Source organism: Oratosquilla oratoria, chromosome 3 (assembly GCF_046742065.1).
Source record: "Oratosquilla oratoria isolate Oo_2021 chromosome 3, ASM4674206v1, whole genome shotgun sequence".
Taxonomy (NCBI): Eukaryota; Metazoa; Arthropoda; class Malacostraca; order Stomatopoda; family Squillidae; genus Oratosquilla; species Oratosquilla oratoria.
The window spans coordinates 37,487,419-37,502,034 of NC_134779.1; the positions used below are offsets into that span (position 1 = coordinate 37,487,419).

At 36.0% G+C, this 14,616-nt stretch overlaps 1 protein-coding gene across 1 annotated transcript in view; it reads left to right on the plus strand.

The window, feature by feature from the left end:
• The window catches only part of LOC143021717 (uncharacterized), a 57,235-nt gene that overhangs the window by 2,144 nt on the left and 40,475 nt on the right, over positions 1-14,616 (plus strand). Inside the window, exons 2-3 of the mRNA XM_076179394.1 lie at positions 6,633-6,761; positions 11,281-11,416. Of these exons, the coding sequence (XP_076035509.1) occupies positions 6,646-6,761; positions 11,281-11,416 (252 nt within the window). The 5' untranslated portion in view covers positions 6,633-6,645. The remainder of the gene's footprint in view (positions 1-6,632; positions 6,762-11,280; positions 11,417-14,616) is intronic.

Below are 14,616 nucleotides of genomic sequence, written 5' to 3' on the forward strand. Positions count from 1 at the left end.
CTTTCAAACCTTTGTCGAGATTTTCTTTGTTGAGATCACTTAGTATATCTTCCAAGTGTTCTGATGTTTCTGAAATGAGAATAATGTCACCCATAATCTAAGGTGATTAAAATACTCCCTAAATTCACACATTTCCTTTCCCAGCTCAGCTCTCAATATCTCTCACAAGTACAATGTAAATAGTTTGAGTTAAAGCATATCACCTTGCTATACTCCTTTTTGGATATTATCTTTTCTGTATCTATATATAGTTGAATTTCAACAGTACCCTTTGTATAAATGCTTTGTAGAATACTTAAAATATGTCCATTTGCACCCTGTTTGCAGTGGAGTTTCATACTGCTATTTGTACTTTGTCAAAGACATTCTCATAATTCATAGAAGCCAAACACAATGGTTTATTGTTTTCTGTCATTTCCTTGATCAGTTGATTAACTGTATACAGATGGTCTATAGTGGCAAATCTACTTCTTAAGCCTGCTTATTCTCTTGGTTTCCATGGATAGGGAAGAAAAAAAAAAAAAAAAAAAAAAAAAAAAAAAAAAAAAAAAAAATATATATATATATATATATATATATATATATATATATATATATATATATATATATATATATATATATATATATATATATATATATGATCATGTACAGATTAGCAAACCCAGCATTTTTAAGATATTTTAAGTTTTATCCTTGTATTAGATATTTTATAACCTGCAAATAAAGCTAGATTACCAAACCTACCTAACCTAATGTAGGTAAAGAAAGATAAAATTTAGAATAATATTTTAAAAATGTTGGGTTTGCTAATCTTGACATGATATATATATATAATATAATATATACATATCTACCTAGTTGTATTTTACAGGAAGGGGAGCTACGCTTGTGGTGTCCTGCCTTTGTATCTTGCAGTGTCTAGTTTGCTCTTAAATTCATGAATGGTTTTTGTGCACACTATTTTTTTGTCCAGTTTGTTCCAAGTGTCCACCACTCTATGTGGAAAACTGTTTTTCTTTAGATCTCTTCTATAACAATGTTTTTTTTTATCCTTTCCATGTCCTCTTGTGTTTCTCTTGTCCCAGTTCAACAAGTCCTCTCTATCAATTATTTCTGTGCCCTTCATGATTCTGTAGATGGTCAGTGGGTTGCCTCTCTCTCTTCTTTGCTCCAGAATCGGTAACTCCAGTTTAGCCAGTCTCTCCTCATATGACAAGTTTGCAAGTGCAGGAGCCATTTTTGGGGCTGCTCTCTGGAATCTTTCTTATTTCTTTATATTCTTTTTGGTACTGGGTGACAACAATGTCACCACATATTCTAGTCTAGGCCTTATCAGTGTGACTCATATTTTTTTAATAATTTCTTTATCCAGTTATGTAAATGCCACTTTTATTGATCTTAACAAGTTATAGGATTCTCTGACAACTTTGATTATACACACACATATATATATATATATATATATATATATATATATGTATGTATATATATATATATATATATATATATATATGCTAATAAGAACACGGGTACGGGTGTTCACTTATGCAAGTTAGACCACTTGGAAAAAAAAAAACTAACGAGGCAGAGCACTTTCGTATATTACATCTTCAGTGCAACAAGTACAAGTACTTGTTGCACTGAAGATGTTATATACGAAAGCGCTCTGCTTCGTTAGTATATTTTTTCCAAGTGGTCTACTTTGCATATATATATATATATATATATATATATATACACACACACATACACACTTCATCGGGTGGACGACGTAGAGGACGTTCTGAAGAAAAAGTGAAATTTTCGTGGATCCCAAAGCAAAGGAACTACCTATTGTATTTACAGGGGGGGAATTGCTCGTGGTGTAGTAGGAAAGTGAGGAAAAGGAAAAGAGGAGGGATTACTGAGGGAAATGGAAGGAAATGAGGAAGGAGAGGACTTGGTCCAGGCAGGCAGACGCAATGTAAACAAAAGAGGGCCGGACCAGTTTAGTGACGATGAAGGGTCTAACAAAAATGTAAAGATTAGAAACATAGATATGAGTAGCACAATAGAAGGTGAGGATAATAATTTCCAGGGATTTAAGGAGGGGGGAGGATACCAACCTCCCCCGACTGGCAAGACTCGAAGAAAAACTTGAACAAATGACTGAACATTGGGAGAGTAGGTTCAGTAGAATGTCAAAAATGGCTGAAAGGGTTGAAAGATTGGAAGCACTAGAAAAGGCAAATAAAAACTTAATTAAGGAAATAGAAGAACTAAAAAGACAGTTAAAAGAAGTAAAAGAGGAGAATGAAGAATTAAAGAGGAATAATAAAGACAACAAAGAGGCCATAGCTAAAGAAGCTAAGGGTTGGAAGACAATCCAAGAAAACAGTAAAGTTGCATTTACTGATATAATTAAACAGCAAATGAAAGAACAAACTGAAGACTCAGTTATCAAAGTGATGAGACAGAAGGAGAATATTGTAAGAGACTTAGCAGACAAAAATAAATGTATAATTATATTAGGAATGGAAGAGAAACATAACCCAGATAGAACCTCAAGAATCAAAGAGGAAAATGAAAAAGTAAGCAGTTTACTACAATTAGTTCAGGAAGATGAACCAGAAATAATGAAACCAATTGAAGAGAAGTTCAGTCTCGGAAAGTATAGTACAGATAAGACCAGACCAATTAAGATTAAATTCAGGTCACAAACGACGGCAGAGAATATCTTATCCAAAACAGGGAAACTAACAACAAGTGAACAATATGAAAAGGTATGGATAAAAAGGGAAATGAATAAAGAGGAAAGAGAGGAAGAAAAAGAGAAAAGCCTTGAAGCTAAGGAAAAAAACGAGAACAGAACAGAGTCAGAAAAAGAGAGATTCTATTGGAGAGTAGTGAATATGAAACTAAGGAAATTCGACATACAAGAGAAAAACAAAAGGGAAACAGAGAACACAATAGAAGTGGCAGAAAACTAAGAGTGTCTTACACAAATATAGATGGATTAATAACAGGATTGAATGAGCTGAATGATTATTTGAAGGAAAAAGAATCGGACATAATGGGAATTGTAGAAACAAAATTAAAAGGCCCACTACCACCCAACATTGTAGGAAATGATGCATATAATTATTGGATTAGAAACAGAGACACAAAGCAAGGGGGTGGAGTTATGTTCCTGACTAAGAAGAATATAAACGTGAGGTGTGTCACATATGGAAAGAATACAGTAGAGATGATAATGATGGAAGTAGAAGACAGAGATAAGAAGAGCAGAAAGTTTGTGATAAATTATGTGCCTCCGAAAACAGCCTCATGGGAAGAGAGTGAACATAAAAGTATGTTAGAGGACACAAAGATAACATTAAATAAGATAATGGAAGATGGAGGAAGAATAGTTATGATGGGCGACTTTAATTACAAAGAAATCTGCTGGGAAGAGATGACAGTAAAGGGTGGAGACGGCTCATGGGGAAACACTCTACTTGAGATGATTACTGACCATACAATGACACAGTGGATACAGGAGAACACTAGGTATAGAAATGAGGAAGAACCATCGAGACTAGACCTAATAATTACATCTGAACCTAGAATAGTGGACAAGATTGAATATAAAACACCAATATGTAAAAGTGACCACATATTGATTGAACTGGAACTAAATGAAGAAAAATACATGAAAAGAAATGAACAATACAGAAAAGGAAGAATGATGTATGAAAAAACATCCTTTGATAAAATAAGAGAATTCTTTCAATAGGAAAACTGGGAAGAAATATACAAAGAAGAAACAACAGGGGAAAAGAAATGGAATATTTTGACAAAAAATTACAAAAAAGGAGTGGAAAAGTATGTCCCAAGACAAAAACAAGAAAAAGAATATGTAAAATGCTGGTACAATAAAAGTTGTAGGGAGTTAAAAAACAAGAGACAAAGCTTGGACCAGATGGAAAAAAGACAGAAGGCCTGAAAAATGGAAAATATATACTTGTTATAGAAATGAATATGTACAAGCATGCAGAGAGGAAAAGAGAAAATATGAAAAAGATGTAATAGAAAAGTGTAAAGATCAACCAAAACTATTCTACAGATTTGTAAACAATAAATTGAAAAACAAACAAGACTTGGAGAAATTAAGACAAGGAGGAGTTGAATACACAGAGGAAATTGAAATGGCGGAAATTATGAACAAACATTGTAAATCAGTGTTTACAAGGGAGAATATACAACCTGAAGAGATCGAATGGAAAGAGAAAGTCCCTCCCATGAAAGAAATAGAAGTAACAAAGAACGAAATATTGAAACACTTGAGTAATCTTGATGTCAGAAAATCTCATGGACCAGATGAAATAGCAAACTGGATTCTGAAAGAATGCAGGAATGAACTGGCAGACAAAATACATAGCATAATAAACAGTTCCTTGAAAGAAGGAAAAGTTCCAGAAGATTGGAAAAAAGCAAATATAGTACCTATATATAAAGGAGGAAATAAAGAAGACCCTAACAACTATAGACCAGTCTCTCTAACAAGTACAATAGCAAAAATTTGTGAAAGAATTATCAAAAGTAGATGGGTAAAATATTTAGAAAAAAACAACGTGTTAAATCCAAGGCAATTTGGATTCAGACAAGGACGATCATGCATCATCAATTTAATATGTTTCTATTCAAGGCTAATAGATATAATACAAGAAAGAGATGGATGGGCTGATTGTGCATTTCTAGACCTAAAAAAAGCTTTTGACAAAGTACCACATAAGAAGTTGCTTAAGAAATTAGAAACTGAAGGAGGAATACAGGGCAAACTGCTTAATTGGATGGAAGACTTTTTGCAAGAAAGGAAAATGAGAGTAGTGATAAGAGACAAACACTCAAAATGGGATGAAGTAATAAGCAGTGTTCCACAAGGAACAGTTCTGGCCCCAATAATGTTTGCTATATATATTAATGATATGGATGAAGGAATTGAAAGCTATATGAGCTTCTTTGCAGATGATGCAAAACTACTGAAAAGAGTGAACACGGAAGAAGATTGTGAGTCACTACAGAGTGATCTAAATAAAGTACAGGAATGGAGTAGGAAGTGGGAGATGGAGTTCAATACAAAAAAGTGTAGTATAATGGAATTTGGAAAAAGCAAAAACAGAATAACAGGATCATATAAATTGGGAGAAGAAATAAAAAAAGTAGAAAATGAGAAGGACCTGGGAGTCATTGTTATGAATAATATGTCACCTGAGAAACAAATAGATAAGATTTTTGGAGAAACTTATAATTTAATAAGAACAATCAAAGTTGCATTTACATACCTGGATGAAGAAATGGTGAAGAAAATTCTAATCACACTAATAAGACCAAGACTGGAATATGCAGCAACGATATGGTCACCAAGTACAAAAAAATGTATAAAAAAACTTGAAAGAATACAAAGAGCAATTACAAAATTGGCACCAACACTCTCAAAACTATCATATGAAGAGAGACTAGCAAAACTTGAACTACAGACACTAGAGCAAAGAAGAGAGAGAGGAGATTTGATAGCTATTTACAGAATCATGAAAGGCATAGAAATTACTGATAGAGAGAATCTGATAAAATGGGATGATAGAAATACAAGAGGACATGGAAAGAAAATAAAAAAAGACAGCTATAGAAGAGATCTGAAAAAGAACAGCTTTCCTCACAGAGTAATAGACAGTTGGAACAAGTTAGATGAGAAAGTGGTGTGTGCAAAAACAATACATGAATTTAAAAATAGTTTAGATAAAATGAGATATGAAGACGGGACACCACGAGCATAGCTCCCCTTCCCGTAAAATACAACTAGGTAAATACAACTAGGTAAATACATATATATATACTAATTTCATTTGTAAGAATTTTGGAAAGTGTTTCATATGTGTTATTTTGTTGCATTGCTTCTGACTGAAGCAATGTGTGTGGGACAAGGATGACCTTTCACCCACAAGAAATTTAGAAGGAACAATATATGGGTGTTAGATGAGTATGGTATGAGTAAAGGGTGGGTGTATGGTTTGGCTAGGCCATCCCTCTTAATCTGGCCCAATTGTAGTAGTATTGTTTATGGTAGTTTTACTGGCCAGTGGCAAAGTGGTAGAAAATCTTGGGAACTATAAGATGGCTAAATAGACTGCCCAACAAGAAACTTGCAGTTGTAACACACTACTCACAGATTTTTCAGAACTTGCATCCAAGACACCACAACATATTTCAGAAATAAGTTCTAAAACATTGATTTCAAGACAAAATAAAATCCACATTAACTTAAGCATCCCTCAACAAACCATCCCCCTTCCCCCCAAAAAAAAATATTCTAAGACATTCTAGAACCACTTTAACTTGCCTACATCTTAGAATCATCCTGGTACCTGACATCATATGACTGGATACCCTGGAGATAGGAATCTCCTAGACTGATTCACCAATCAGTCCCAGAGATCACTTAGTGAAAATGTACAAAATTGTTGCCTCCATATCAGGGGCTATTAAACATGTATTTTGCCCATTTATGATGGGCAAATGGTGTTTGGAACAGTTTTTTTTTTCTACTGTTGCTGAGTGTACTATATGTATTTCTTTTGTATTTAATGAGATCTCACCTTTTATATTTTGGGTAGGCCACTAACTGCAATGACAAGAGAAACTAAACGGCTTCTTCAGCGGGACGCTTCTTCCCTGGGAAGTATGTCCAATGATGCCCAGCCTTCATTAGGAGAACTGGAACACAGAGCCAAATGGGAGTTAAGGTTAGTCAACTCATTATAAGGACAGAATTAGTTAAAATATATATAGCAGAATGAAAAAAGTCAACAACTGTATATGATACATACTGAGCATGCATTAACCATTAACTTTATTGACCAATTTTTTTCACTCATTCTTTCCATATGCCCAAATCATCTCAGCATTCTTTGATCAACCCTGTTTCCCAGTTCTCTTACCATTCTCATGCTCTGCCTCAACTTCATATTTTTCACTCTATTTATCCATGTGACCAGTACTGTACTTCTTTCCTCACAGACATTTTTAGGCTCTTCAGAAGACCCAAAAGTCATTACATATATTCTCACTGAATCATTTCAAGTATTTATTTTAAGTTACAGCAGTGTTCAAAATCAGATATAAACACCAACACTTTACCTCTTTCATTTTATTTTATTACTGTTTATTCAACCTACCACAAGACAATTTTTAGTAAACCAATTGCCACAGGTCTTTTTCAAACAATTTTATTCAGGTGAGGGAAAAACTCAACAAAGGGCTTGGCACACGAATCTGTCTTAAACATTTCACATTATTTTATGAATTCAGTATTTATTCTTATTTCCACCAAGCTACCAGGCTGAAGGAGAGCCTATCTGCCTCAAGAGTGTTCATTACATCTCAGATTTATCTGGATTAACTCTTATATTTTTTGGTGGAAAGTAAGTTGAGAGTGGAGGATAGATGGAGAAAGAGGAACAGGACAGAAGGTAGGGATGTGCTTAGAGTAAACTGCTTAAATGAGAAAGAAAAGGAGGAGTATGAGAAGAAGCTGAGAGAGGAGTGGGAGGGAGTGAAGGATAGAGTAGAACTAGGAGTGGAGGAGGAATGGAGATGGTGCGCAAAGTTAGTGTATGGAACAAGGAGGATGAGAGGAAATAGGAGGAAGGGTAGTAAGTGGTGGAATGATGAAGCAAAGAACGTTGTAGAAGTGAAGAAGCAAGCATTCACAGATTGGTTACAAAATAGGATGAGAGAATCATATGAAAGGTACTAAAAAAAAAAAGAGATGAGAAGTAAAGCATAAGACAAAGGAGACAAAGAGAAGAGCAAATGTGAAATGGGGTAAGAGTATGGCAGAAAATTTTGAAAGTAATAAAAAGATGTTTTGGAAGGAAATTAAGAGAGGAAGAGGAGGCAAATCAAGTAGAGAAGAAAAGGTAAAAGGTGCAGATGGAGAGGTGATAATGGAAGAGACAGCAGTAAGAGGAAGATGGGCAGAGTATTTTAGGGAGTTGCTAAATGTGAAGGAGGATAGGGAGTGAAAGGTAGTTGCAGTGGGAAGTGCTAAGAAAATGACAGTGATGAATGAGGAAAATGGAGGAGAAATAAGGAAAGATGAGGTGAAAGCAGTTATTAAAATGATGAGAGCAGGTAAGGTACCTGGGTTGGATGGGTGTCATGTGGAGTGTCAAAAAAAAAGGGAGGTACAGTGATGGTGGACTGGTTAGTGAGGTTGTGTAATGTTTGTGTAAATCAGGGTAGAGTGTTGGAGGACTGGAGGAGTGCCTGTATAGTTCCACTTTACAAGAGAAAAGGGGACAAGTGTGAGTGTAGTAGTTTCAGAGGGATCAGTTTGTTAAGTGTAGTTGGGAAGGCTTATGGGAGGGTTTTGATTGAGAGGATTAGGAGAGGAACAGAGGGAGTAATTGGTGAGGAACAGTGTGGGTTTAGAACAAGTAGGGGTTGTGTGGATCAGATTTTTGTGGTAAGGTAGATGTGTGAGAAAGCTTTAGGAAAAGGTAAAGGTATTTTTTGGATCTTTATAGATTTGGAAAAGGCTTGTGAGAGGGTAGACAGGAGGGCACTATGGGAGTTGTTGCAGATATATGTGATAGGAGGAAAGCTGTTAAAAGCAGTCAAAAGTTTTTATGAGAGTAGTAGAGCCTGTATTAGAATTAGAAATGGAGAGAGTGAGTGGTTTGAGGTAAAAGTGGGACTTCACCAGAGATGCATTATGTTGCCTTGGCTGTTCAATTTATACATGGATGGGGTGGTCTGAGAGGTAAATGCAAGGGTAGTGGTTAGGGGATTGGAGATGGTTAAAGAAAATGGAGAAAAGTGGGAGATAAGCCAGTTGGTGTTTGCTGATGACAATGTGCTTGTGGTAGGATCAGGGCAGATATTAAGGAAGTTGGTGACAAAGTTTGGGAAGGTGTGTGAGAGAAGGAAGCTGAAGAAAGACTGGAGGAAGGGAATAGCTGTAGATACTTGGGTGCAAATATGGCAGGAAAGGGAGGAGTGGAGGTGGAGGTAGAATGTAGATTGAGAGAAGCAAGTAAATGCCTTGGGGGATTAAAAAGTACATACATAAATATACCAAAGGCTTTTTCCCCATTGATAAGAAATAAACATTTGTGAATGTATGATAAGAGGAGGTTGTATGAAGGAGTGATTTTGCCGAAAGCGCTATATGGGGCAGAAATGTGGAACTTAAGAAATGAAGAGAGGAGTTTGAATGTGTTTGAGATGAAATGCCTGAGAAGTATTATAGGAGTTACTAGGCTAGATAGAGTGACAAATGAGGAGGTGAGGAGGAGAACGGTGGTGGAAAGGGAGTTGGGAGATATGGTTGATGAAAGATTATTAGGATGGTTTGGACACATGGAAAGAATGAGTGAAGAAAGATTAGTAAAAGAGGTGTGGAAGGCAGAAGTGGAAGGACAAGGAGTGAACATGGGTAGGCAACCAAAGATGAGATGGATGGATGGATGGGGTAAAAGGGGCATTGGAAAAGAGGGGAATGTCTGTTGAGGAAGGATGAGAGAAGGCAAAATATAGGGGTGAGTGGAGAATGGTTGTGTATGGATGATGCTGTGCTGCATGGAAGGGGAGTGGGTAGGGGATGGGGAGTGAGGGAGTATGTGTGAATGATATTATGATATAGCCTAAAGTGATTTTCCCCATATTCTCTTTTTCTGCATGAGGGGATAGAGGGAGTGGGTCACCGATTAATTGAAGTAGCTTTGCTCTAGATGTGTTGTGTCTTGCGACATTGCTTCTGACCCAGGGCAGTGGGCTCTTAAGATGCAGGGATGAACTGTCATCCAAGAGGAGCCAAGATAAGAAGGAGGGAGGGCAGTGAATGGGAGTGGAGTATGAGCAGATGGAATGGGTGGGAGTGGATATTATGCCTTTGTTTTTTTGCTACCTCCTGTGAGGGGGAAAAAGACACTGGTATATGTATGTAACTTTTTTTCTGGTTTTAGATATTATTCTAGCTCCTGGAAGGTCATTTTATTCAGCTAAGGGAAAACCCCACTATATTGAGAGGGCTAAGTACATTTTAGATCCATCTTGAGTAATCCTTTTTAGGGCTTCATTATTTAATGTAGCTGCTTCCTGACCATTTTATTCAGCTGAGGAACAGTAGAGAAAAAAGAGGAGAAATCTTGGAGGAACTGGAGTGCAAATGGGTTTAGAATAGTAGAACAGGCCATCATAAGCATGGGTTGAAAAACAGAAAAAAATCCAAACAATTCCTAAGAACCCCCCTCAGCTATGCTTCCACAGCACAATTTCCAACAGTCAGCAAAATGAACATAAACAATTTAAAAACAATACAAATTGAAGCACTGAAAGTAATAACAAGATACACCAAAACCATCCCAATTGGACACCTACACACTGAAACCAAAATCCTCCCCATAGAACACCACAGGAAAATGACAGGAACTTAGTTCTACACCAAAGCCCTGAACACCACACTGTGCATTCAGACACCACTAGTGGAACATAACAAAAGAAGCACACAAGTGGCATAGTACTCAAATATTTACAACCTTTCACCTCTGCCACACAGTAAATCCCAACAAAAACACATTCACACTCAGATTACTAAATAAGTGCTTTAAGAGAGACCACCAAATGTAGTATTCCACTGATAACCCCACAACAAAGCCCCCCCCCAAAAAAAAAAATCCCACATCAGGTAAGAATCATACTGGTATACCTATATCCAGGACATCATCCAGCATTGAAACAATACCAACACAGAATAGGCCTGGATATAGATTCAAACTACCTCAGATGCAACCACCACACAGAAGACACAGAGCACCTCACACTACACTGCTCAATGTTAATAATCTTTAGACAACAACACAATATATCGTCCTTGAGTGACTTATGGACCTGCCTGGAGGCTCTTGGAAGTTATCTGGTGGCTAAGGTTCATCTGCAAGAGAGAGAAGGGGCATTGGATTTACTGTGGAGACACTCACCCCAACATCCATCCTATACCTGACCAAAAACCATTCACTTCTCTGCCCCCATGTTAACACTTGTGGATGATGGGTCATCTCTGTCCTCTGCCACATCAGTTGGGTCAAAGACATTTCAGCAAGACCGAGTTTTTTTTATTAAAGATATAAAATATTTCATTAATATAGGTAATTAATGTATTGTTTAATTTTTTACATGGTATTTCAGCAGTCTAATTTGAAATAGCACTGCACTTTGCTTTCTCTCTTATTAGAACAACTATACATTTTTTTTTTTCAGAACACATCTTTCAGATATTCTTATACAACTGGATATTGATGAAGTTATAGGTCTTATTTTCCTGGTCATGAGCACTAAGGACTTGGCAAACAAAGGATATGCATGGATGCACTATGCACAGCAAGAAAAAATTCATGTAAGTATTTAGAGCATGTGTCAGAGAACAAAGGTAATTTACCCCAAATAAGATGATGAATTTGAAAGTATTTTGGGGTAAAGACAGCAGTTTTTTTCTTTTCTTTTCTTTTTAAGACAGACTGATATAACTGAGCTCAAAAAATGATGTGTTTCATCCCACTAAGAGATGTTATTACAGCTGTTTGCATGTCATAATTTTGTCATGGTTTCTAACATTGTATAATATATGTAATTATTTCAAGAACATTTGCAAAATGCAACCTAAACATTCTTGGACTGTTTGTGGTGTCAGGACCAGTTGTTCTTAATTAATGTTAATATGATAGATGAAACAAACAGATATAGCAGACTTTTTGTTGATACTCTTATGATCATGAGAACAGCAAAGGATGAAAATTATTGTATGAGGCTGCAGGAAGATCTGGATTTGGTGTATGAATTGTCAGAAATGGAAAATTGATTTCACTGTAAAGAAGTGCAAAATATTTAAATTGGGTAGGAAAGGCCATCACTGAACTCTTACAAAGTCGGAAAGGAAGCAGTTACAATAAAAAATTGTGGGTGAACTTATGAAGCATGTTGTTTGGTTCAGGCATTCCCTTTGTAAGGGCAAGGTGCCTTTGGTGTGTATTAATGTAATGTAATACGTAATTACATTTATCCAGTTGTGTAATATACAGAACTGGAGCCATGTTTATGGAATTCAGTCTTTGTGTGTATTTACCTAGTTGTTGCATACAGGATTGGAGCAGTGCTCATGGGGTCATGTATTTACCTGGTTGTAGTGTATGGGTAGGAGCAATGCTCATGTATTTACCTAATTGTTGTATACAGGAAAAAAGCAATGCTCATTGGGTCCTGTTTCTTATTCTCTAATTTTATAACATAACTAGACTCAAATTCGTGTATGGTTCCAACTTAATCTATATCTCTGATTTCCAATTATCGTACTTAGATTTGAACTCATGTATAGTTTGAACTTGGGTTATATAACCTTCTAAGCTATTCCACATATTTATACACCTATATGGAAAATTGTATTTCCTCACATCCTTTTGATATGTGGTCTTTCTTAATTTACTTTCATAACCTCTTAAAGCCCTCTCATATCCTTCATTCTGTGTGGGAACCATGATACTGACACATATTCTAGTCTTGGATGTATCAGAGTTTCAATTAGCTTTTTCATCATCTCTTCATCCATGTAATGGAATGCTACTTTAATCTCTGCAGTAGTCCATATGTCTCTCCTACAATCCTATTTATATGGCTATCAGGTGATAGGTTGTCTTTCATCAACACTCCCTAGTCTTTCTCCTATTTTGCTTTTGTAATGTGTTTGCCTTCCAAGGAATATTTTAAGGATGTCCTTTTGCTGCTATTACTCATTTCCAATATTTGCATTTTATTGGTATTGAACTTCATTTCCCATTCTTGGGTCCATGCAAAAATAGTATCTAGCTCTTTTTGTAATATTCTACTCTCCTCATTTTTCACTCTTTTCATGATTTTTGCATCATCTGCAAACATGTTGGCCTAGCTTGTTGTTCCTTTCATCATATCATTAGCACAGACAAAAAACATTATTGGTGCAAGCACTGAACCTTGTGGTACTCCACTTGTTACTGCTCTCCAGCTTGACGTCTTGTATTCACTACTGTCCTCATGTATCTTTCCTTCAAAAAGTCTTTAATACATTCATATAGTTTGCTTCTCAGTCCTCCAACATGCTCCAATTTCCACATGAGTTGACTGTGAGGTACTTTATCAAATTCCTTCTCTAGGTCCAGGTATGCACAATCCACTTACCCCTCTTTTGTAGCACATCAGTCACTTTTGAGTAAAAGCTTAAAAGGTTTGAAACACATGACCTTCCAGATCTGAAGGCAAACTGACTGTATGTCAGAATGTTCATCTTTTCAAGATATTTGGTTCATTGATCTTTCACAAATCTTTACATAATTTCACTATTGTGCTGGTTAGTGATACTGGCTTATAATTTAGCAGTTTCCTTGTTTCCACCTTTGTGAATTGGCACCATGTTTGCACTTTTCCAATCAAGTGGCACAGTGCCTTCCTTTGTGAGGACATGATGATGGAACTCCTTGAAGAACTGATAACCTCAGAGTAGCATATGTTACAATGAGTAACCAAGATGATTCAGAATCTTCAATGAAAGACTAAATATGATGGAACTAACATTAGAATAAGGAAGAAGAAGAGGTGATATATTAGCACTGTTACAAACATTGAAAGGAATTAACAGAATTGACAAGGAATATGTTTATTGTAAGATATAAGAAATACCAAAGGACATTGGAGAAAACTGAAAAGATAGTGTCCCAAGGATATTGAGAAATACAGCTTTACATACAGATACAAAGATATGTATTTACCTAGTTGTAATATATGGGAGGGGAGCTATGCTCGTGGTGACCCGTCTTTGTATCTCTCCGCATCAAGTTTTATCTTAAAATCTTGTATAGTGTTAGCACATACTGTTTTGTTGTCTAATTTGTTCCATGTATTTATCGCTCTGTGTGGGAAACTGTTCCTTTTCAAGTTTTTTCTATAACTATCCTTTTTCAATTTTTTTCCGTGTCCTCTTGTTTTACCGTTTTCCCACACTAATAGGTCGTTCCTGTCTAAAACTTCCATTCCTTTCATTATACTGTAGATAGCAAATCTCCTCTTTCTCTTCTTTGTTCCAGAGTTGGTAGGTTCAATTTGGATAGTCTTTGCTCATATGTTAGTTTGGCGAGTGTCGGTGCTAGTTTTGTTGTCGCTCTTTGTAATCTTTCTAGTTTCTTAATATTCTTTTTGGCACTGGGTGTCCAAAGTGATGCTGCGTACTCAAGTTTTGGTCTTATTAGTGTAGTTAGTATTTTCCTTATCATTTCTTTGTCCATATAAGTAAATGCCACTTTGATTGCTCTCAATAAGTTGTAGGTTTCTCTGAACATCTTATTTATATGCTTATCTGGTTTCATGTCCTTTCCAATCATCACTCCAAGATCTTTTTCATAGTTTTTTTTTTATCTTCCCTAATTCTGTAATCTTTTGATATTCTATTTCTACTCTTTCCAAATTCCATTACACTGCATTTCTTAATATTGAATTTTACTTCCCACTTTTGAGTCCAATTCCATATTGTGTCCAGATCTTGTTGCAATGAGTTGCAGTCCTCTTCCATTTTTA